The sequence below is a fragment of the Labrus mixtus genome, chromosome 22, assembly GCF_963584025.1.
Source record: "Labrus mixtus chromosome 22, fLabMix1.1, whole genome shotgun sequence".
Lineage (NCBI taxonomy): Eukaryota > Metazoa > Chordata > Actinopteri > Labriformes > Labridae > Labrus > Labrus mixtus.
The window spans coordinates 6,220,857-6,246,632 of NC_083633.1; the positions used below are offsets into that span (position 1 = coordinate 6,220,857).

Consider the following 25,776-nt stretch of genomic DNA (forward strand, 5'->3'; position numbering starts at 1 on the left):
ATTCACAGGTTTGGTCAAATATGGTGGCTGCTTGTTTCATCCAGCAGGTGGCGGCAAAGAACCAAAAAACAGTTGTTCTTGTAGATGTCGGTCCAATTTAAAGCCACTCTCCTTTTTTGTCTGCGTTTGTCTAAAATCGTTAAAAGCAAGGAAATGTGTAATGCCAAGGATCATTTTAAATTAATCTTTTAAAAATGTATTTTTGGCTTAAAATTATTAGGCTATAAGATGTGTTATGCAAGACAATTACAGACATTTAATATCGAAAAACCTGGCTTATGGGTCTTCAAAAGAATAACACTTAAAAAATATATTTAAACCCGAATGTGTGTGTTTAGGGTTTTGAATTGAAACTACATTTTTTTCTATCGATGTTAACTATAGCCTACTGTTATAGCTATAACAGAAAATAACTTGAAAAGAGTTTTGTTTGCAATAAATGTATGAATACACATGAACACCTGGAAATACTGTCTTGACACTATTGTGAAACAATATATAATTTTCACATTAATTCTCCTGCTGCGGAGGCTGCGGGAACAATAACTTGCGCTTTTATTTTGTAATATTTTGATGGAAAACGTCGTCTACTAGGTTAGAACTGTTTTATTTTGAAATATTACCGGATGTTACATCTTCGATAACAATATGAAACTTGACAGCAGCTAGCTTGCACCCCTCCCGTCTCCTCTGTCGGAAGCAGATCCTCCTCCAGCCTCCTTAAACTGTGTTCACCGCCACTCAAACGACATTTTGGGGGTTCGGTCTGTAGTCCTGCGTCCTCACACCCCTCATATCTCAGTGTGTGTTTCGGAGGATATTTATTTTCTGTCGGAGTGTTTTGGGACCGAACACATTGAGCTGTGTTTCTGGCTACTTCAGTGGGCGGATAAAGCGGAGGAGGGCATCCGGCGGGCCTGGCTGCTCCGGAGAGTCGGCTTGAAACGACGGAATTCACCATTTTCAGGTAAATTTTACTGAAAATGTCATTAATGGACAACAGTCGCTCTGTCCGATAATGGACTCCGTGACGTTGTATTTGTTTCTGCCGCTCAGGACGAGCACTGAACAGTGGCGTGTGTGAAACGACAAGACAGAGGAAACGACAGCTTTCAGAGTTATTCAGACAGACTCTACATGCATTTAATATTTTACATCATATTTCATTTGACCCTTTTTAACTGACACTCGTATGCTCTCACTCCGAGCATATCTGAGACTCAAAATCTCTTATTTTGGTAACAAATATTCTGGTTTATTTACATAACGTTTGGCAACAGGGCTACCCTCAGTGACAGGAGCCTCATTTTCAAATATGTAATACAGATAAATAACAAAAACTACAGCTACCAATAGGCGTAAGAATTTAGACGTTTAATATCCATTTATTGAAATATACGGGGAATTATTCTTGCATCTTGGAAGTGATATCTTGTCATGTATAACCTACCATTAATGCACTTGTCATATTTAGGATACAAATCTCAGAAAAAGTAAAAAAAAAAAAAAAGTTCCCTTTTTTTCTTTTTTGTTACTGTGAACAATTGCCTCAAGCATTTGCTCATGTTAAAAGTTACAGGATATCACATTTCTTAACATGATTTCAAATGAAAAATACGTGTGGACCTTTGGTTTTGTTTAATTTTAGTCAAATGGAGATTTAAGTAAGAACCACTAATGACATTCCCTCATGTTGACTTTAAGCGGCTCCGAAGCTTGTTGTTGTTGTTTATGGATTTCCAAGTAAAAATTATAACATTTAGATATCTGTTTTTGCCACTTCTCTTGATATTCTTTAGCTTTTTTGTGTAGAACAAGGTGGGAGAAATCAGTGCACACCCTGCTTGCAAATAACCTCTTAAGGATAGAATAGGGATACAATCTCCGATGATATTTAAACTCTACTTTAAAGCTGTCAATGATGATGTCATAATAGCACCATATCAACACTGTGTGAGCCAACAGAAAATGACAAATGGCCATATCGATCACCCGTCACTAATTTCTGCCCTGAAATGTCCATGATGCATTCAGGCTCTTTTCCACTTCCTGTTTTGACCTGGATTTACTTCCATTGCCTTTCATCTGGAACAACTGGACACTCATTTGTGTGGGTGTGTGTGTGTATGAGTGTGTGTATTGACCCACATTGAAATCTAGGCTGTTGGCTTTGAGAGTGATACACCCCCAGAGGACAAAGTAATTACCCTGACAGCCCCCTCCCTCACATGTCTGTGGGCCATATAGCAGCACATGTATTGATCTGTCTCTGCATTATGTCGCATGCAGCAGAAACATGAGAGCTGAGAGCGTGTTCTGTGAGCATGTGTACACACACACACATATACTCACACTCTTTCTCACTTTCGCCCCCTGGGAAAGATGAGAATAGGTACAGTTGTGTGCTGTAGCAGAGTTATGTTTTGAGTTTTGTGATAGTTTCAGTTTAAATAATGAAAGTGTCATGTTGAAGAACTGCAATGAGGGATACACCCCCTGTCACAAGTAACACTGATGATGTTATGAGGGAATTTTCTAGATTTGTATCAGAAAGCCTCAGCCTCTACTTCTGTTTTTCAACTTGTATTTTTTAGCGATGCCTGGATGTATCTGCCGAAGATCTGTATCAGCTGATATCAGCCCATTGGGCAAATAATGTGGTGTACTGATGTTGTAGCGCACGTGTATCTGATGTGTCACATCTACTTACTGCTGCCAAGTTAGTATACCTTCTGCTGAGCCCGAGAAGAGTTTTTATATTGGGCAGAAGAAGTCTCCAAATCTGATGTGTTTTCATGGTTGAACCACAGACTGTATAAGACACGGACGTATAGTCTCAGTGATGTCACCCATTGTTTACTGAGAGGATGTTTTGAAGCCCAGCGATGGTGGTCCCCATTGAAAATACCTCGACCTGACTTTTGGTCGACCTAGTAACAGGCAAATAGTTGACACTAAGGCGGATATTAAGCCTCCTGGCAAACAGCGACAACACGCCTACTAGCAGTACAGTCAGCCACACCCTTCATTATTCTTAACTTGTATCCTCCATGAAATCAAAAAGGATGCGTTATAAAAAAATCACCCCACGTACAGTGTTGTGATAAAGACATGAACTATTTAGATCAAACGTTTTTTTGGACGAGGCTGTAAACATGTTTATTTCTGCTGTCGAAATGTCCAATTTGAAAATGGGTGTGTATTTAACTTCCAGGGATTTTGCAGCCATCCTCAAGTGGACACTTGAAGAACTGCAGGTTCTTGCACTTTGTTTTTATTTATTTTTCAACACCGGAAATGTGTGACAAAATGTGAAAGAAAACTTCAGTAGTGTGGGAGTTTTAAATTGTCTCTGGGAAAGATCAGATACATCCTGTTTTTAAGAGACACTGAAGTGACTTTTTCATGAGGAGGGACGACTAACAACAATTTAAAAACATCCAATCACATCGCTCATTTGAAAAACAGACAAAAAATTCACAAACAAGTAATGACAAAACTGGAGCTGACCGATTAATCGTCTGGCCGATAATATTGGATGATATTAGCACATCACATGGCCATCGGCATCAGTTTACTTCATCCTGATAAAAGTTGGTTTATTCAATTTAAGTTTATTCTTATAATTGTTCATTTCTAAGTAAAAATTTCGGTTTCAGTGCACTGTTGTTATCCTGGCCAATTAAGGCTTTTGTTAAACTGTAAAATAAAATCCTGTCTTCATCATACATCTTATTCACAAGTGTTCGATAACTGCATTTGAGGGATCAAGGCAAGAAATGTGCTTATCTGTCTCTAAAGATCGATGATAAATTAAAGAAAGATATCGACCGATATATCCGTTTCTGATTTTTTTTCTCTCCCTAATATCGCTATCGGCTCCAGGAATCAGTCGGACTTTAGAAAAAACATCGGTAGTGGAATTGGCAATTTTTGTTGTTGTTTTGAACATGGGTATCCCGCGCTGATTCTCACAATCGCTGCACTTGAGTTAAAAACTATCTCTTGGGAGTTCACTGGAGTGCTCACTGCTCCTTTGACATGAGCGAAATCAGAGAATTGAAGAGACACGAACAGAGACCGTGCTTGTTAGGAAAATCATTGAAATGTGATTGATGACATTATGCCGTTGCAGGGTGAAAAAAGCTTGCTTGTCTGGCCGCTGAATTGTTCTGATGTTGTTCTGATGACTGCCTTTTCTGAAGCCAGAATCAAAAGGGCATGTGGATGAGCCCGAGCACTTAATCCTCTAAAATTGGACTTTCCTAGCGATAGCATAACTAACAAAACTTACATAACCATTAGCTTGTACGGAATTAAAGGATTTTAAGCATTTGAGGATACTCCAAGAAATTACATCATTACAAGCTAAAAAAGACAATGTAGCACTTTATTTAGATTACACTGACTATTCTCCTTAAAATGAACATAATCTATAAGCATCTATACAAGATAAAATATTCAACATTCAGATATCTTCTGGATTAATCCGTTTTATTTTTCAATTTAGCATAATTTATAAATAGTCATGTCCAATTTGAGTGTTTTTATTAAGCATCATTTCAACATTTTTTGATGAATTATTATAGCTTGCTGTTGTAAATAGCTTTTAACTCACCTTTTTCAGATTTCACAGATATCAAGTATTTTTAGGATACTTCTAGAAATACAGAAATCACAATAAGCACAAACACAGATGCAGGTCCTTCCAAATAGTTTATCCAAGTGCACATCACAACACTAGTTGAAGTTAATCATTACGGCTCTTTAAGGTGTTTTATTAATAAGTTGTCTGACAAAATATACCCGAAAAGAATATATTGACTAAAAAGTATCATGTGTGGTGCAAAGCGTGCTTGTTCTCCACCACGCTTTGAACCCCAGCTGATGCACTCTTACTGATGATCAGCCTCCAAAACACTGTTGCCATTGACAACCAGTCCAGCAGCATGTTCTATCTCTCTCTTCCTTCCTCTCTCTCTGTCTCAGTGCTCTTTATATAACTCTGAATTGTGCAATGTATTATTTATCAAGTGAAGTGTGTATGGCTTCATATGAATGTACTGTGTGTGTTTTCCTACATGTGCGGATGTCTTAATGTCTTTTTGAGCATGTTTTTCTCTCTGTGTGTGTATGTGTGTGTGTGTGTGTGTGTGTGCGTGCGCGCGCGTGTGCGTGCGCGCGTACTTTGTCAGTGAGTATATTTTTTCCTGTCTGTGTGAAAACGTGTGCATCGATGTATGCTCTCATATGCGTCAGTGATCGCAGAACTGTATGAATGTGATCTCTGATGTGTCTGTTTGGGTTTTTGTTCATGTTTTTTGTGTCAGTATTGGTATGTGTTCGTTCATTTCTATCCCCTTTTTTCTGTGTTTGTGTTTCTGTTGTGTTCTCACACTCACACACACACACACACACACACACACATTTCCCTCTTTTCTTCTCTTCTGCTACGGGTCTAAATGTCCAAAGCAACGTGAGTGTATTATTTATTGTTCCAAGTAAGGAAGCACAACATTTAAAAAAAAAAAAAAAACAATCTCAAAGCTGTGAAAGTAGCCAAATCCGAAAGGAGCCCTTGCCAGCAGCCCCAGAGGCTGATGGGAAATGTCTTCCTCCCACTGCACTGCCTCAGGGTGGGCATCATGTAGGTGAAGTAGCAATTATTGGGTTTTTTTGGGGTCCTTCTAATTCTAGGGTTTCAGAATGAGTAAAATTAGTGTGGGCTGGGTGCAGTGTGAACACACACACACACACACACACACACACACACACACACACACACACACACACACACACACACACAGATATGCACAGTAATAGGGAAAGTTATGTGAGCCATGCAAGGAATGTGGAGCGCTGTAAGTTGATTGTCTATCAGTCTGTCTCTTTCTCACTCTCACTTACAGAAAGACACACACACACACACACACACATACACACACACACACACACACATTTTTTCTTGCCCTCAAAGTGAAACATTTAGGTCATTCTGCATGAAACACCTCTGTTAGCCTGCTAATGCATGTCTGCCTTTTTAAAGTAGAACAAAGCCATCATATATTTGTGTGTGTGTGAGTGTGCACGTGAGTGTGTGTGTTTGTCATCTTGTATGAATTTGTTGGGGTTGCAGAAGGGATGTTTGGTCTTGTAGGATGGCTATGTGCGTCAATGTGTGTGTTTGAAACTTTTTCCTCTGTGCTCTATCTCTCTCTCTCTCACACACACACACACACACACATATGTTCCACACCAACACACACTCTACTGAATACTTTTTATACATCACAAAAGATCATTGCCCCTGTATGTTTGTTTTTGGCGTCGTCCAGTTGTCCCCTGGATAAACTTCCCCATCACGCTCTGCCAGGTGTTTGTCGAGCACGGAGGATTGAGTCAGGTGACCGGGGATTGGCTCATAATCTGGAGATTAACCAGGGGCATTGTTAGAGCATCAGACAGGGATTATACACTGACACATACACACACATGCAAAATGTCACGCTTAAAAATAAACAGACCTGCAGTTCATTCACAAAGTCACTTTCCCTCACATGGATAGTACTCACTGTCAAGTCAAGTGGTGTCGATTGACACTGAAGATGCTGAAATATTTATCTCTCACACACACACACACACACACACACACACACACACACACACACACACACACACACACATTAGTGAAGATGGCGACACAGTGATGATGTTTTAGTCTTCATTTTTGTATCTGTGTTCCCTCTGAACGTGATGAATCTGATCTTTTTCATTTCTTCTCTTCTTAAAATGGCTAAGTATCACCAGGACAAATGAAATGCTAATGCTTCTTAACCTTTACACCGTGTAATACTGTATGTTTTCCATTCTGGTACTACTTATGTAATGTCATAAAATAACCGATTACGGACCGATGTGACAAACTAGTATAAACATACAGTATGTAAATGTCACCACCAGGGGGCGCTCAATCAAAATGATAACCGGCTGGTGTGGAATTATGGGATCGGTCGATATTAGCATATCAAGTGGCTAATTTCATGGCAGATATGCACCGTTATTACTAGATTTATTCACCAGTCAAATAGCATTTCATTGGAGTATAACTGTATTACATTTCTCTTTCTGGCTGTAACCAGCAGGGCGCTATATTAATTACAACAAGCATTTTTTCTCTCTCCCTAATATCGATATTGCTATCGGCCCCAAAAATCCAATATTGGTCAACTGGAGAAGGTACTGGAAGTGTGGCTCTCTTCATTACCCATCTCTGTACAGGTGAAGCTGAGGCGATATCATATAGGCGATCGTCATATTGTCTTATCTTTTGTTTTATTGGTTGTGACATCTGGTGTAGATTCATTGTTAGCCTCACATTTACCTGGAAGTCCTCTCACAAAATATGCAAAACAGTGTGCTTTGTTTTTATTAAGCCTTGCCGCACCACCGCTCTGTCAAAACTTTTGGGGGGATCACTGCTATACAGGCTTCCAGTGAGAGTACTCATAGAACTGGGGTTACCTCCAGTAACCCAACCTTCCTTACAGCTAAAGTTTTCCACTTCCGTTGGTGTGTCAGCACATATTCTGACACTTATTCACAGGGGCGTCATAGGAAATGTTTCAAACAGTGTGATGAAACGACTAAATCCACCATGATGTCACACAAAAAGGAAGTAATAATCTACAGACGTCTCTGTTCCTGCGGATGTTCTTTCCAACCACTCTCATTTTCCCGATTAGTCCAGCTCAAACATTCACAGATGGAACTGAGAAATTGCCATTTCCAATCAAGACTCGGGTAAAATCTAATATTACCGAGTAGGTTTACAGTTAATATATTTTTTAACCGTAAATCAGACGGAAGGACTTGTATAGCAGCAATTCATAAAGTGTAATCTTGAGACGTTTAACAAAAGAGCACATTAGATGATAAGCAGGAAGGATTTCTCCTTTGTATTCCTTGCGTTCCTGTTGTCCACACTTCCTTGGCGTTGAGGTGGAGGTCGGAGCAGGTTGTGCATGAATGAGGATGGCGGTGGTTGTGGGGACGACGTAGTCCGATGGTGGTGGCTGTGCGTCAGGGACGTCGGGTGGTATTGTGCCAGATCACCTCGCTGAAGGTTGGAGGAGCTCCGTCTACTCCAGAGAAGCTTATTGTTTGTTTAACTTCTCATAATTGTAGCTCAGATTTGTCAATGGTTTCATGATACAACATCATGAATGTGGGTTTTCTGTGAACACATAAGACACACATGAGTGGTACATTGTGGTGTCAAGTACAGTCAGCTGTAGTTGACATTCTGCTGTTCAGTACAGCCCGTCCTACACAACTCGCACCATCTGCCTGCAAACAATTTGAACACCATCTCTCCATATCTCATATAATCATAACAAAGGAAGGATTATAGCTGCTGTAGAAGTTGGTTTATTTTACCCAATCACCAGTGAGATTTTGATTTTAGCACATGCTGTTTGGCTGTTATTGGGTTTAAACTTGTTAACTCTAGGATTCAACACAGAAGTTGCCTGGATCAGTGTCTTTTATCCTGCAAGAAAGTGCATCAAATGTTCACAGGAATCACTCAAATTGTCCTGAGCGTTGAGCCCAGAGAGACAATAGTCCCTATCCAACCTCGTTGCTTCTTAATTTAACTATTTAATTAATGCTTTCAAAAGTGTTGCTGAGGTTCCCGATCCTCCTCCAAGGTTTTATACATGCCCTGCCCTTCACTGTATTAGCACCAGTAAGCCTCTCGTTCATCACTATCTGAAAGGTCAGATCAATGCGAGGTCATTATCGCCAGGTTGACACGAATAATCTGGTTTTATCAGATTAAAGCGACACTCCTACATGAGCAGAGATGGCAGCCTTGACGGCACAGACAAATAAAACACGACTGTCTTCAAAGGAAAACCCAAAAGTTAAGGTGTCAGATTAGAATTATAGACTGTTGGATTGACGGAAGAAAAAGAGGAATAATTCCAGTTATGCAGTCTAATTCTGATTAGTGGCATCCATAGAAATAGATATGAAACATAGAATCCCACACAGATTAAATAGACATTTTCTCCTAGTGGTTTACACCAACAACAGATTGCAAGAGACAATTTCGGATAAACACTTCCTGACTTTCTGGCAATCTGTACAGTAAAATGTGAGACTACCACTAGCAGCTGGTTTGCTGATCTTGGGCACAAAGACAGAAAACATAGAGGAACAGCTACAGGGGTTCATGTGCCAGACTATTTCTAACCTCCTGGAGAGGTGTTGCAATCATGAGGTTACCAGAGAAACGGTGCAGACCCAAGGAAACACAACCCGCTGTAAAACCACAATGGTAGTTTTCACACTTACTTGTTTTTTTTAGATGGATTTTAAACGGACCAGATATGAGCAGTTGCTAAGAAGAGCTTGACTAATATAGGATTTGCTATGAAAAAACTGATCCCAATGTGGTTTCCAATATGGCAAATGTTTGAGCTGGAATTAAATGAATACCTTTTCTGTGTAGATTGTGCAAAGATTTTTGCAAGGATACATCTATGCAAATGAATGCAAAAGGTTGCTTTTTGAAAAGACAACTCTAATTGTTTTGTCGGACTACAGAATCTTTCTGTCTGTTACGATGGTCCCTGTGTCAGATTAGGCGATCACAGACCCATCAATATGTGCCGAGGGGCTGGGCTAGACAACACCGGAAAGAAGACCTTAAACAAAAGAAGAACTGCAATTGAAATGTCCCTTAACAATGTTCCTAGGGTTAGGGTTAGGGTGTCTCATTTTGTTAAACACTCTGCATGTACTTCACGTTCAGTGAGCTCTGTGTTCTCATTGGTCAACATTGCTTACTGCTGAAATGCATCGTAGAAGGCATGCTAGTCTTTCTGCTGGGATGTCATGAGGCGTCCCAGATGTGGCCTTGATTGCCATTCAGTTTGACATACTAAATGAGAATAAGATTATCGATTTATTGAGCCAACAGGTCCTGAATACGTCTGCCAGATCGGGCTAAATTCATGCTTGTAACTTGTTGACTGTCCTCAGCATTGGACAATTGTCCTACAGTCCTCTCTGGCGCGATGCTTTGCGTCACATTTTCTGCAGAAAGTGGTGAACGTTTTGTAACCATAACGTTGAGTAGCCATCAGAGAATACAGGTTTAATCAAGCTTTGTGTAACACAGCACCTGAGGAAGGCACTCAGTCTTATTTGACCTGCAAGTATCTGACGAAAGGCTTTTAAGGCAAATGTGTTGCATCTTTATCTCAGGCTGGGACGTCCCACCTAGCTTTGGCAAAAAGACAGGAAAGAGCCTGGCCTCTGTTGGATAGCGTGAGCAGCGCACACACACACACACACACACACACGCACACGCACACGCACACGCACACACACACAGAACAGACGGGGCACCTCAGGGAGTGAACACCTGTTCCCAAAGGCCTCGAGGTGATTGGAAATGGGTTTGGAGACTGTTCAGGGGGAGTGGTTGGGTGTGAGAAAGACGATGCACCATGGAAAGCCATAAAACAGACCGAGCAGGAGGAGGAGAGGAGATGATAAAAGGAGGGGTGGTTAAAGATGTGTTAGAGACAACCAGCCATCCCTAGAAATCTCCCTGTGGTTCAGTGTTGCTTTTGTTTTTGTGTTACTGGGTGTTAGCCACTGTGGCTGTGGGTGCTTTGATCGGATGAAGTAATTTTAAAGCTGTTGTTAGCATCTTTAACCCCAACCAGCAGCAGCACTATAGAATGCTATTTTGGACTTTAAAAACCTGAAAGAGCTTCTCTGTCCTTACTTGTCAAATTAAAAGGATTGAATTATGCCAATATTTGACTGAAAAGGCTCCATTCACAGACTTTTTTTATTGGGCAAAGAGACATCTAGCAATCTAGTCATTTGTAAGACATAATTTGTCATTATATTTTACAGTATACACAAAAAAATATAACTTTAATTTTCCTAATGTAAACTAGGGGTGGGACAAATTATCAATATGGCACTTTATTATTGTCCTGACTCCTGTGATACAAATATGGACATGCAGAACAGAAACCACAGGTCAGACTAGGACATGGTTCTCAATGTGACCGCTTGGCCATCAGCGCCCTCCTAAAGCTCCTCTTTGATAGAGCTTAATCCGAAGTTATTATTGAGAATCTTTTTACACTTTCATTGCAGACCGTGTGTGTGTGTGTGTGTGTGTGTGTGTGTGTGTGTGTGTGTGTGTGTGTGTGTGTGTGTGTGTGTGTGTGTGTGTGTGTGTGTGTGTGTGTGTGTGTGTGTGTGTGTGTGTGTGTGTGTGTGTGTGTGTGTGTGTGTGTGTGTGTGTGTGTGTGTGTGTGTGTGTGTGTGTGTGTGTGTGTGTGTGTGTGTGTGTGTGTGTGTGTAGAAGGTGATTGTCATCTTTAGCTCACATAGTTTCCCATCTCTCTCCACTGGAATGTCCAGCTGTGTGTTTGGATTCACCAACCAAACAATCCAGGCAGGAAAACACACATTCTTTTACGTTGTGATTGTCCGTCCTTGTGTGGTGCTTTTTGTGTGTGTGTGTGGACGCATGAAGGACACACCGGAAGCCTCTCATTATCCCTGGTTAGTCCGGTGTGGATGACAGAGAGGAGGGTTATGTAACAGACAGGAGGAGAAGGAGGGTGTTGATTTCACAAACACAACAGGGGGGTGTGTTCATTGTATACCTGTACTGTAGCAGAAGTTCACTGTACCCAGAGGAGCAAAGAGAAGGTTAACAGAGGTAACCACTCCTCCTTTTTTCTCTCAAAATAATTAAAACAACAAGGTCTGAGGGGAAAACATGACATTTAAAGCTGCAATTGGAAACTTTGTACTTTTGCAGATTTAGGTATACACATGGACCAGGGGCACAGGATGGAGCTGTGCACAGTCAGTGCTCCTATGAGGCACACAGGGCCAAATGAACATCCTTCACGTGCAATAAAACGCCTCTCATGCGCAGCAGACAGTGCCAGATAACAACCACTTTCGCTACACAAACAACACAGTGACTGCATATAAATGCTAGCGAGGGGTCGTCAGCCCTGACAGGACTAAACACTGGACTGTGCTGGGTGACTGAAATAGACTAACTGCCTACAAGCCCTGTTATTACCACTGTTAGAGCTTCCATCCATGTAATTAAGCCCAAAGAACACCTATAGGGTCTGTCTGACTCGACGTCATCATGCTGCCGTATTATCTACAACTGTAAGGTTCAGGGTTGGATTCCAGCATAGGAAAACATGCAAGTGTAGGGTCCGTGAATGTTCTTTGCATGTAAATGGTTAAAAAAATAGATTTTAGTAGTTTGATGTTGATGAAGCCACATTTTTTGGATTCAACCAATTTAGACTTTTTTTGTTCAATATGAAAAACTAAAGCAAAGATAGTGTTTTGCATAGAAAACATCATTTGTATTTGTGTTAAACACTGGTATCGAATTCTTGTAATGGAAAGATGAACAGTGATGCTATTTTATACTCAAAATGTCTTCGTTATATTTCTCTGAGAAATTAAAAAGTAGCAAAACGGAGTGAAAAAAATTCACTTCATGGGCACTCTGTACAGAAGTGAATTTTTTTCAATAACTAATCTGACTGATATCGTTGTTTGTAACAGGCTGTAAACGTGTTGATTTCTGCTACTTTTAATGTTTAGTGTATGTGACTTCCGGGGGGGGGGCTATAATTAACAACACAATTATCAATGCAGCTAAAACAACCATTGGGTTTGAATGAATGTGAGAACAAGAACAAGAACCTCTCTTGTTCCTGATTTCAGCCCAGCCCCCTATTTGTGATCGTTTTGCTTCAGTCTACATTCTGACACACACACACATGCTATATATACACACACACTTAGCTGCACAAAGTACTGTTTCACCAGATTGCAGTAGAGCACTCTACCTGCGTACATCTCCCCCTGCCTCCTACCAACTGTGTGTGTGTGTGTGTGTGTGTGTGTGTGTGTGTGTGTGTGTGTGTGTGTGTGTGTGTGTGTGTGTGTGTGTGTGTGTGTGTGTGTGTGTGTGGATTGAGTGTGTGTGTGCGCTTGTATGTGTGTGTGTTTGGATTGATTTCAATGCCGGTGTGAACAACTGATAAGAGGATCATCTATCCCACACTCGATCTGTTGTGTAATTGGAAGATGGATGAAGTGTATTGGCTTTTCGATGACCTCCAGCTAACCCCTCACACACACACACACACACACACACACACACTCATACACACTCATACATATCTATTATATATGAATGCTTTTTATGCTATTAATAGCATAAAATTATCTGCAGTGTGTTTTTTTTCTCTTTTGAACCTCATCGCTCTCCTCGTGCAAACAGATGACACTGGAGTGTCTGGGCATGCAGTCAAACCTTGGGTTGTGCGTGCGTGCGTGTGTGTCAGCTCAGTTCCCTGTATGTTTTGTGGCCTGTGGGATTTGTGTTTGTCATGTGGCAAGCCAGTGACAGGGTAATGGTGCGTGCACCACGTACTGTGTTTACATTTGTTTGGTGTGTGTGTGTGTGTGTGTGTGTGTGTGTGTGTGTGTGTGTGTGTGTGTGTGTGTGTGTGTGTGTGTGTGTGTGTGTGTGTGTGTGTGTGTGTGTGTGTGTGTGTGTGTGTGTGTGTGTGTGTGTGTGTGTGTGTGTGTGTGTGTGTGTGTGTGTGTGTGTGTGTGTGTGTGTGTGTGTGTGTGTGTGTGTGTGTGTGTGTGTGTGTGTGTGTGTGTGTGTGTGTGTGTGTGTGTGTGTGTGTGTGTGTGTGTGTGTGTGTGTGTGTGTGTATTCAGCTGGGACATACTGTAGTCTTCATAACTAAAAATACCGTTTTCCCTCCAGCTCGCCCTTCCTCTCTTCAATCTTTATCTTCTATCTTTTTTTCCATCACTCTCATTAAAACCCACAGATCTTCTCATTCTTCTTCTCCTTGTTGTTTTCTTCTTCTCTGCATCGTGTTTTGTTTATGTCTGTCCTGGGTGGATCGTTTGCCTCAGGCCTGATAACAGGCCTGTGACTATTGGCAACTGGATATGCATATATAAAACTGCATATATTGTGGATTTAAGGAAAGATTGAGGGATTGTTCTGCGTTTTTACCTAACTTAATATTAGAAGTTCATATAATTCTTCAAATCGGGTTACTGCTGTACAATTAGAGATGTCTCTGTCGGATCAGAACGTCCTCCCACTGAGCCTCTATAATCAGTATTAGTGAGTCATTAAACACCAGTTAGCCACCTCTGTATTATGTATCTGACACCCTGTATCTCCTTTCTTCATATTTCTACTTATTCCTGTTTTCCTCTGAGCTCTATAAGTTTAATTATAGATATTATTTGGAGTTTTATATTGTCAGACAAAGCATGGACACACATTAAAGGCGCTGTTGTGAGAATAGACAAAGACATGTTAGAAATCACGTTAAAACTCAACAGTTCAATTTCATTTCTAGTCTTAGTGTTGACAACCTTCAGGTCGTAGTCCACGTGTTAACCCACCGGAATATTCACCGCCTTAATTAGCCATGTGCTGCATTACGTACGAAAACAAACCTGCACTGAACACGAGTTAGCCAAACAAAGGAGGGAGGTCCATATTTATTTTTACAGTGTAAAGTCACAAAATAACTGCTGACACGCCCATTATCAGTAGTTCAAAGAGAAATGCTGTTTTTAGTTTGGCCAGGATTCTCCGATAGAAATGTTTAACTTCTCTCTGGTTCTTCTTCTTGTATCAAATAAAAAAAAAACAATTTGGGATATGATGGGTTATCCATTTTTTTCCCATTTTTTATTTGAGCACAAAATCATATAAATCGGAAAATAAGAAATCTGTTTTGTTTTTCTTTTTTAAATAATTTTACGTTCCTTCATATTGAAAAACCAATGAACGAATGTTATATGGATTCACTAGCATGACTGTAGAGTCTCTGTTTTTTTATCGAATCATACAGTATAGCATGCTAACACACACAACTATAACCTGGTGAACATTAAAAATAATCTGGTAAACATCAGCATTATTATCCCAGATATATTGGTATACCAATATGGATCAAAACTTCATGAACTATTCAACCAGAGGAAAAAGAACTAAACTAAATTCCTGTTTTATAGTTTTGGTGCTTCTGAAGAACCCTGACCATTATGCTAAGTAATGCTAATTAGAGATCTTTTGGACTAAAAACCAGCATTCAAAAAAATGTTGATGAGAAAGTCAAGAGTTATCCTGTTGTTGTTTTTTATTAACAGTTGTCTGTAGTGATGAAGATTTGTTGCATGGCAGACCATTTATATAAGTACAGTTCTTTATCCTGGGGGGCTGCGGCTCAGTTGGTAGAGTTGGTCGTCTCTCAAACGGAAGGTTGAGGGTTCGATACATGCCAAAGTCAGACATGTGGAATCTGAGTCCATATTTGACCAATAGGAGTCAAACTTTAAAGTGTTAGTCTCACTTTTTTCATAAAGTGCTTCCCTCTGGTTCCTTCTTACTTACATCACTTTATCACCCAGCAGCAATTTCCATCCAGTGCCGTCAGTAACTTCCTGGTAATATAAACTTTGTAACCTTTTGTGTTCTTCCTGCCACACACAGGGTTATTTCAGCTCACCCCTCTGGGTTAGTCATGCTGAAGCTTCTTTTTTTTTTAGTTTCTCTTGAGCAAAACAAAAGGGTCTTTCAGTGGAGAGCACCCACTGCACCGGGCAGCAGCACTGATGCTCTGTTTGTGTGTGTCCTCATCGCTGCACAAACACATGCTTGTGACTTTACTCGGAGGGGCTCTGCTGAAATGGGGGGCTTGAAGGCTGATGGCGGTGCTAATAAGCCGGAGATAGTTTAAACTTGAATCTTTGGGTTTTAGTTATATCGTCCAGATAGAGTTTATTTGAGTGTACTTGGGGTGGTCAAACACATCATCGCCCTGCTGGCTTAAAGGAGGTGACACCCTTTGGTGCTCGAGGTCTTTGAAGTCTTTGTAGCTGTGCACATCATGTAGGACAGACAGTGGTGCTATGATTGTAACGTACACCGGCAAAGTGAGGGGAACTCCCTTTCTGCGTTTGTGTGTGTGTTAGTGTGTGATCTCTATATGATCCCAGTGGTGTAAGTAAGCCTGAGGCTGTGCACACATTATACTCACCTGTGATCCTAAAACCAGACATTAGCAAATGACAGAAAAGTGAGCACCTGTGTGAGTTCAGATTTCGCCTCTTAGCTTCTTTCAGGCTGAGCAGTATAGTCTTTCCATCTTCTAAACGCCTTTTTGCCACTGTTTCAAATAAAAACGGCAATTTCCACTGTGTGGTGTTCATGTGGGCAGCTGGCAGGATGCGAACGTGGGAGAAAACAGTCAATGAGAGATGGATAAAGACACCTGACAGTCGGATGATTACATAATCTTCAAAAGAAACGAGATGTAAAGCCATTTTATTAGATAATGTGAACGCTGCAGAGGAGGTCTGGCATCGAGTTGAGCTGATGAGTCAAACAACCTTTAAAGGGAAATTCCAGTATGTTTGAACCTGGGCTCTTTTTTAATTCATATTTTTCAGTCTTAGTCACAAATTAAAACAAAAAGTAAGAAAAAGCTTCAGTCAGCGGCTGCAAGCCAGACTGTAATGGCTGCAGCTAGGGCTTGGTATTTCCCAGAACCCAACGATACAATACATATAGCTATACCGAGGCCACGATCGTGATATACATTGATTTTGGATAATGACCATGTCCTACACAGAATTCACTACAACAGCTGTTCTTTAGTGTTGAGAATAGGCATTTTAAGGATTCTACAACTTAAAACATTTCAATTCAGCTCCTCAGAGATCAAAATATTCTAATCCCAGAGTAATGGCTATGGTGTTATTGTGAACTGCACTATAGGTCAATTGTATTTCAAAACTGTCATGACAGCTTTGCAGCCTTATTGATTCTGTAAGATCTGCAGCGATACATGTAACGTCAGGTTCTGGCCAAGTCTTGCAAAGTTCTTAGTAACTTCTCGTTCATAGCAGCAGGACACCATGTCCAGGGATTACACCAACAACTGTGTCACTTGTGTTTAAAAAAAAACCACAAAGCAGAGATTTAGTATGGACATCTAACATCTTAACATTACATGTATGTATTTAAATATGGATCAACATAAATAGATCTCCTTTAAGTGGCAATCATAAAAGCACCATCCACTGCTGCAAGTTCATGTAATCTATTAGAACATTTCCAAAACACCCCACAATAAGAAAGAGCAAACCCAACAATGCATCTCTTAATCTGACAGTACTTTCTTACTTTCTTCTTGTCATAAATGTATCATTTCATTTTTAAAGTCATTTCAGGAAGATGTTGGCCACATTAGTGTTTAGCAAAACATATTCAATCAGGAGTAAAATGTCTTAGTCTTTGGACATATTCAGCCAGGGATGAAAACACTTTTTGGTACATTACTGAGTATGTTTGATTGAGTCAAAATAAACAAATGGTTCCAGTGTTTATAGCAATGAAGGAACATGTCACTCCTCACAGCTGTGCGGCTAACTGATGTGTTTTTAAACTTTCCTGGACAACAATGGAGATCTTTGGTCCGGGGAAACAGGCTTCTGTATGTGAAGCTTTGCTGGACAGTCTCCTCGTTTATCTTTACACAAGCAATACTTTTTAGGTCAGTCATTTTATTTGTTGTTTTATATCTTTTATTGAGTCTGTTGACAGAAAGTAAACATCACGATGCAGTAGTTTAACAAATGATCCTGCTACATGTACACTGGGTTCAGAAATAAAACAACATTTATTTAGTATGGCTGTGGAATATCTAGTATGATAACATTCAGTTTTAATATCCAGAAAGTTTTTGTTATTCTTCACATTCACGCTTTATCAAATCCGGCGTTCGTGTCGCACTGAGAAAAGTGACACAGTATTCCCTCTTTGTTTGAGATTACATATCACAAGTCAGCTTTGTTTATGAATCTAAGTCAACCAACAAGTCAACTTGGAACTTTCTTTGAGTTTTGCTGAAATGAGTAAACACTTAATTGCTGATTCTTTTGAATGCAGTAAATCTTTCATCTGTGACTTTAAGAAGAGTTTGTGCGGACGCCGGTAGCCTATTGGTTGCGAAATAGTCATAAATCAGGGAGAGAGAGAGTGGGGAATGACATGCGGGAAAGGAGCCACAGGTCGATTTGAACCTGGGACGCCCTCCACTACAGCCCTCCATACATGGGGCGCGCACACTAACCACTGCATCCCCAGCGCCCCATCTCAAGCTCTACTGAATATGTCATCAGATAACACTGTGATTAATAATTACATGGTCTGCCCTTATGAAGTGATATTCAAGTCTTCCAACCAAATAGAGTGCTTTACACTACATGTCACATTGGCCTTTTTGCACACACACACACACACACACACGCACGCACGCACGCACGCACGCACGCACACACACACACACACACACACACACACACACACACACACACACACACACACACACACACACACACACACACATACACATTCACACACTGATGGCAGAGGTTACTTTGCTAAATGCTAATCTGCCCATCAGGGTTTTACTAATCTCATTTACACACATGCACACGCTGAAGGCTGTGCCTAGTCTGCAGGAGCCAGGGATTAACAGCCAACTTTCTGTCTTTGGGCAACGTTCTGATTAGAAGACGACCTGCTCTACCATTGCTCCACAGCTGCAGTGGTGGAATTCACTTCTTTTCAAAAAAGTAAAAAGATTTTTAATTTTACAATTGGATGTCGTGTAGATTCTTCATACAAAGCTTTCTAGAAGGCGTTCAAGGTGTCATCCGCTGCTGTCTGAATATATGTGAACAGAGGGATAAGACTGTTAAAGAAAAAGGTGACAAGAGCATCTTAATGAAATGGAAATAATGACGGAAAAATCACTTCATCTCAATAAATAAATAAATAAACCGTTGCACACTGAAAATGTCTTTACTGTCACTTAAGTGAGAGCGAACAGCGTGCTTGCCTGCAGCTTTCCGCGTTCCGGGGGCCAACCAGAGGAAGCTACAGGCGGCACCTGAGGACGTGGGTTAGCTTTGCACGGGGTACCCTGTTGGTCGTTTAAATCACTTTTTCTCACTTGTGTATTTTTCTAACCTGTTCCAAATCAGACTTGTTTATTGAAAATGTAATTTGACTAATAGCCCAGCACTGCCATAAGCACTTCAGAGGCTTATTTAAACGTGTGGCTCTGCAGTAAGTCTATGGAAAGTTTCCAGGCAGAGAATGGTTGCAAAGTAACAACTCCCTCATCAGGAAGATAATCACTTTGAAATGACTTTGTGGGTACACCTGTGCAGAGTGTGTTTGTTCTGTTTGGGTGTGTCTGTGAGCTGTTGGACCGGACCAGCAACAAGACTTCAATAATATCCAACTTTTTGCATCCGTCTGCTTTGATCCTTTTCCATGACAAGAAATGAGGCCAAGGCTAAAAATAAAACACATCTGATCCTTCACAAACCCCACAAGGTAACATGACTCGATAACAATTAAGCATTGAACCACAAATAAAACACAAGATCAATAGATGTCTCTGACATGTGAGTTCATTTCCCCCTTCAGGCCCTTGTTCTGTCCCGGCTCCCTCGTGTCGGCCCTCCTAAAGGAAAAGTGATGATTCCATCTATTTTAAGAGTGGTTGTGATTCTCATACGAGCGGGTCTATTTTGAGCAATGGTTCAAAGAGTAGAAGACAAAAGTGTTGGCGACTGTTCAACCTTCCTCTTAATCTTCTTGCATTCTCTGACAGGTTTTAGAAACTTTTATTGACAAAAGTATTAAAGAGAATAGAAAACAAAGCACCAGTTTTAGCTTTAAGGTCCTTTGGGAGAACAGTTTTAAGTATCTTTTGAATATATATAAAAAGCTTTCTAATTACTGACTTTACATTCTTATGTGAACCCAAAACAAAGCTTGGTAAATAATACTGTTACGATTAGGTTGACATTTTGAACAATCAGTTGAGGCCCTATGTCCACCTAACGTTACATCCGGGAAGAAAAGTTCTGGTTGTACGCTCAGGAGTGTTTGCATGAAGCGTTTCTGCACTGAGAAGAAAAGTGTTGCACGTCCGTCCTGTCTCCATGACAACAGTTGGTTAACAACGGCCGCTGTATGACAGACACTGTCGGTTGCTTTTTACTGCATGTTTTATATTTGAGATCCTTTTTTTTTTTCTGATCAGAAGAGGATGTGGGTACAAGACACGATCTGTTGGAGGCTAAAATACGGGGGAATATCTTATCTTTTGAAAAGAAAGCCGGTGATGTCATCAGCACCTTTCTAAAAGATTTTCAACTTCAGCTCTCGCAGCGCTTGGAAAAAAAGACGCTGGGCGCTGTGCTTTTTCTACTTTTTGCCGCCTCCTGCTGCAAATTCTCTCTCCTCATTGGAAACAATTGAAAAGACGCTCGTGCTCAGAAAGAAAAGGCAAAGTGGACACGGGGCCTTAGGCAAAAAAAATCTGATGACGAAAACAGAGGGTGGACCAATGTATCCCCCCAGTTCATCATCACAACATTTAGATCAAGGCCAAACGTCAATAGGGCTATAGTCTTGCTTTGTGGGTTGGCACTTGGGGAGGGGCCAATGAGATTCCAAGTATCACCCCTAGCCACCCCTCTGGACCTGCCCCTGAAACACACTGCCCCTCACATGACAACTGTAGGCCCATTTACCCAAACCTTTGGTATCATAGCAGATGATCAGTAGTTTAAGGGATATGAGTTTGGAGACCACAAATTAAATTCTGAAAACATTAATTTATTAAAATTACAGGGGGAACATGCTCTTTATGATCGACTCGCTTCGGGGAACACTCAGCCTTGATCGGTCACCGACAAGGTTAATTCATTTAATTCCCCAAGCTGCAATAAACACAAAATGTAGTCACCACCAACAAATCTTCTCTCTCTCTCTCTCTCTCTCTCTCTCTCTCCCTCTCTTGGCACCACTGTCCATGCCTACAGTCACTCTGGTGATTTCATGGCTCTTAACCAAACACAAAGACTCCATTATGGCTCCGGACGCCCAAATAAAACTCTCTCCTATATTCCTTCTCTTTTTCTCACTTCGTCTTCTTCCTCCTCCTTACATTCAAACTTTCACCCACATCTCTCAGATAAAACGTGTTTTCTATTTCATTACCTCATTCTGACATTGGGAGAAGGGAAAGAAGTTGGGAAATAAGGAAGGAAGGAAGGAAGGAAGATGAGAAAAGGAAGTAGGAAGGTGTGTGTTTGTTTGTAATTATTTTCCCACTAATTAGGCCTTGTCGCCTGTCGTCCCTCGCCCCCTTCCTCGCCCTTTGAAGTCTCCTCCTCTAGACTACCCATCATGCACTTGGGAGGCATCTATGAGGTGGCAAGAGGAATGGGGGTTGTCAGGAATGTGGGTCAAAAAATGTGTGTGTAAGAGAATTTCTGGAGATGCTGATGATGAAAAAAAGAAAAAAGAGAAAGACAGTAAAGGGGGGGGGGGGTCTCGGTTTTCCCCCCTGTGTCTCTCCATCTTTGGCAGACTGCTTGTTCTGCTCTTAATGTTTGATCTCCCCCCTCACACACACATCAGTCACATGTGCCAGATGCTGTACTCTCAATCTCAATCTCAGCACGCACACACACACGCACACACACACACGCACACACACACACACACACACACACACACACACACACACACACACACACACACACACACTCACACACTCACATCACGAGTCCTTTGTTTTGGTTTGCTGCAGAGATAAAACCCGGCTCTGTTACACTCCTCTACAAAGGACACAAAGAGCGCTTATCTCGTATACAGTGAGTGAGTGTGTGTGTGTGAGAGGGAGAGAATGTCTGCATGTGTTTGTGCGAGTGCTTCTCTAATGCAGTCATTTTATTTTTGCATTTTTTAAGAGCGGGATTTTCAGCTTCATTAGCTGGAATTGTATTTCTCTTTTCCCCATTACGGGACTGTAGGATTGTGTGTGTGTGTGTGTGTGTGTGTGTGTGTGTGTGTGTGTGTGTGTGTGTGTGTGTGTGTGTGTGTGTGTGTGTGTGTGTGTGTGTGTGTGTGTGTGTGTGTGTGTGTGTGTGTGTGTGTGTGTGTGTGTGTGTGTGTGTGTGTGTGTGTGTGTGTGTGTGTGTGTGTGTGTGTGTGTGTGTGTGTGTGTGTGTGTGTGTGTGTGTGTGTGTGTGTGTGTGTGTGTGTGTGTGTGTGTGTGTGTGTGTGTGTGTGTGTGTGTGTGTGTGTGTGTGTGTGTGTGTGTGTGTGTGTGTGTGTGTGTGAGAATGAGTTCGATGTGGAGTCATCAGATCTGCATGTGGATACGGCCAACAGGACCAGCATGACACACTTCCCCCTTCAAAGTGGGCTAATCACACGCAAGTCAATGGACAATACAACAAGCCCACTTTGTAGAACAGCTAAACATTTAATTCAAGGTAACGAACATACAGAAATCCCCTCTATTAAAAATGTGAATTTACTTGTAATTAAAGAACCAATATAGATATTTACTGAATTAAATCATGAAATTAAATTAAGTTACTTTATCATCAGACATTAAGGGTTGAAGTGGTTTAGTCATTTTAAATTAATTTCGATATTTTATCCCAAAAAAGTAAACTAAAGGTCAAATCAGCGGCTCGTTCCAGACCTACAATCATATCCTTCATTAGCGGATAGAAATTATTTTCCTATGTCATCATTTCCATTTTTTATACCCTCTCATTGCATGTTTCCATAAATGTTGAGCTCGCTGATTAATTCTTGGATTTGGAAACTGCGGCTTCCTTCGAGTTAAAAGAGTTATTCATTATGTTTTTGCATCATCGCCTCAAATAGCCTTTGGGGTCACAATTTCCATAAAGCAACATGGTTTGTTCGAAGAAATCACTTTAATATCGTCATGCATTCCAAGGCATTCATTAGTGAGAATAAAAAGTAGAATATGAAGTTTGTAGTCTAACTGGCTGCATATTGAAAGTCTGATAGCACTAAGAGACTTTTCATTCACACTGAGGCTTTTAACTCGTTCTACAAACTGTTATTCAATTCCATTTAGACAGGCTGCTGAGTGCTCTTACAAGGCTCTGAACTGACAGTATAAGAAACGATATGCCTGCAGAGCAGTTCATATTTTATGAATTGGAATCTTTTAATTAATAATTTCCCTGTCTGATAGCCTGTTGGGTCCTAATTAGACCAACTGCATCCAGCTGAGAGGAAAGCCAGGTCAGATCCTCCTTCCACATGCACCCACACAGACATGCAATGTTTTGTGTAGTCCTTCAGTGTGTGTGTGTGTGTGTGTGTGTGTGTGTGTGTTCAGAGTACAGAATCTGATGAACAGAATCTGATGAACAGGTTGTGTTCTGTTGTGTGTTTGGTGTGAACTCGCGGTCAAACGCCCCAACACTGATTGATGAAGCGGTTCTTGCCACGCAGCATCACAAATGACAAATTGCTGAGGGTGTGTGTGTGTGCGTGTGTGTGTGGGGTGGGGGGGGGGGGGGGGGGGGGGGGGGGGGTAAAGGCAGGCGGGCAGATGGTGTCCTATGAGGATGTGGCGGGCTAACGACCTTGAGAGAGACCCGTAGCGACAAAAAAAAAAGGAAGACAGAGAGATGGTGACGACAGGGGTAAGTTTGTTTTGTGCCGAGGGTAGGGCCGGATGGGCGGGGCATTTTTGCTCCTGCTTCCTTACAGCATTTCCTCCACTGACCCAACATGCACTTTACTCCCTCTCTCTCTCGCTCTCTCTCTCTCTCTCTCTCTCTCTAACACACACACACTTGCAGTGGGCGTCAGCACAGCGACACAATGAGCAGAGACTGGCCTGAGGCACATTGAGCAAGGTGTTTCCTGCGACCTGGGCGACTGCTGCGTCAACACAAACACACACGTCTGGGGCGACACTCCACATGCGTTCGCAGATGAGTGTGGTCATGTGACTGCTGACTGATTTGACTCTGTCCCCTTTCAATTAGGGCTCATTAATCTGTGTATGTAAACGTGAGCATGTGTGTGTAAGTGAAAACAGCTGTACTCAAGACCTATGATACTCATCCTTTATTCATGCCTTGTTCATGCTTTATTCATTCGCTGTTCGAGCATTTGCCGAATGGATGAATATTGGATTAAAAGCAGCTCTATGTTATTCATGAGCGGAGATATTTTGGACTGTGCCTCTGGAATCTCATGCACACACAGACGCACACATCAACAAAACAACAACAAACAATCGTCGTAATGCGGCCCGCATTTGACTCCTTGTGTGTCTCTCCGCTGCTGATGAATTAATGTTGACTTGTTTGTGCCTCACCCTCAGGCCCTGCACTGCCCTGCCATGGAAAAGATGAAGAGGATTAAGAAGCGTCTGTCCTTAACGCTCCGCTCCAGTCAGACCATCGACGAGTCCTTGTCCGAACTGGCCGAGCAGATGACCATGGAGGATGGCGGCACCAAGGACAACGGTAAAAAACAAAAACACATTTAAGCCATCTCTTTGGATAATATAACAACAGCATTGACTCATCAAGTCGGATGGAAATAAACTTTCAGAAACTAGGTAACTAGTACAAGGCAGGAGCTTTGCACTCAGACCTGTGTCCACTAAGGCTGTTTGTGGTGATGGCAGCGCCTACTTTCTATACAAAACCATTGCAGTTTAACGTTCTCAGCTATCAGTGTCCAAAGTGCAAGAACGCACTCAGCATCAGCTGGTCCCCCCCCCCTTCCCCCCCCCCTCCCTCTCTGCTGTCCTCACAGCGCTCTCAGTTGACAACAGTTCAACTTCTGGATCCTGCAACCCTCGCCAATGTCACGTCTCCCTAACCGGCCAATCAAAATCAAGAAAGGGCCGAACATTTTTATCAGATTTGTCAGCAACTTTTTTTTTTTGGAGGGACAATTTCCAGATTTATAGCCACTGCTTGTACCAGCACAGGATATCTTTATGTTGTTTTAATCTTCTTTTGGTGAGCATACAAAGCAACTTGAAAAAGACCTTACAGTCACTACTGAGGGAAGCAGAAGGGCCATGAGCCAACTCTCTTAACCAAGTGGCAGCGAGTGACGCTGAGAGGCGCTCTGAAATTGAGGTTGTCAGCGCCACCAGCAACAATATTTCATTAAAGGACACGGGCTCTTAGTCAGCCGTGTTCTGTATAAAACTATGGAGGGTCTGGGTTGTTAATGGCAGCAGTTAGCACTTACCTGGAAAAAGACTTACCTGGAAAAAGTTAGCGGCCTAAAAACAGAAAATGTAGAAACTAACTTGGGAGCCAAACAGATCCTGGAGGTCTTCATAGAAAGCAATGTGACTGCTTGAAGAGTACGTAATACATCACACAAGAATCAGAACCCCCAGGGGGAAAATAGAAAGGAGCATCTTTTGAGTCGATGAAGTCAATTTTTCTGCTCTTTGTTAAAAATGTGTGTCTTTTCAATGAAGGTCACATCCAAGCTTTTAAAAATCAATAAAATGGTTGTGGAGAATCAGTGCCACAGCCCTCAATGGGGAAATTCCAAGGGTCCGATTTTGACGATGTTTTCCTGTTCATATCTGTCAGCGGGCGTTTACACACACACAGCTTTCAGTCTCATGGTGTCTGTCAGGGGTTTATAAATTATGAAACTCTGTAGTTGATGAAGAGAGAGTGCAGCCTGTGTCAGTGAGAGCTGTAATGGACTTACAGTGTGCAGCTCTCTATCAACTTATG

The 25,776-nt window shown here is 41.5% G+C and overlaps 1 protein-coding gene across 1 annotated transcript in view; it reads left to right on the top strand.

Annotated features, from left to right (window-relative positions):
* The first annotated feature begins 658 nt into the window (after positions 1–658).
* Positions 659–25,776, top strand: part of cdk17 (cyclin dependent kinase 17) — a 53,137-nt gene continuing 28,019 nt past the window's right edge. Inside the window, exons 1-2 of the mRNA XM_061030220.1 lie at positions 659–967; positions 24,384–24,528. Coding sequence (XP_060886203.1) covers positions 24,402–24,528 — 127 coding nt within the window. The 5' untranslated portion in view covers positions 659–967; positions 24,384–24,401. The remainder of the gene's footprint in view (positions 968–24,383; positions 24,529–25,776) is intronic.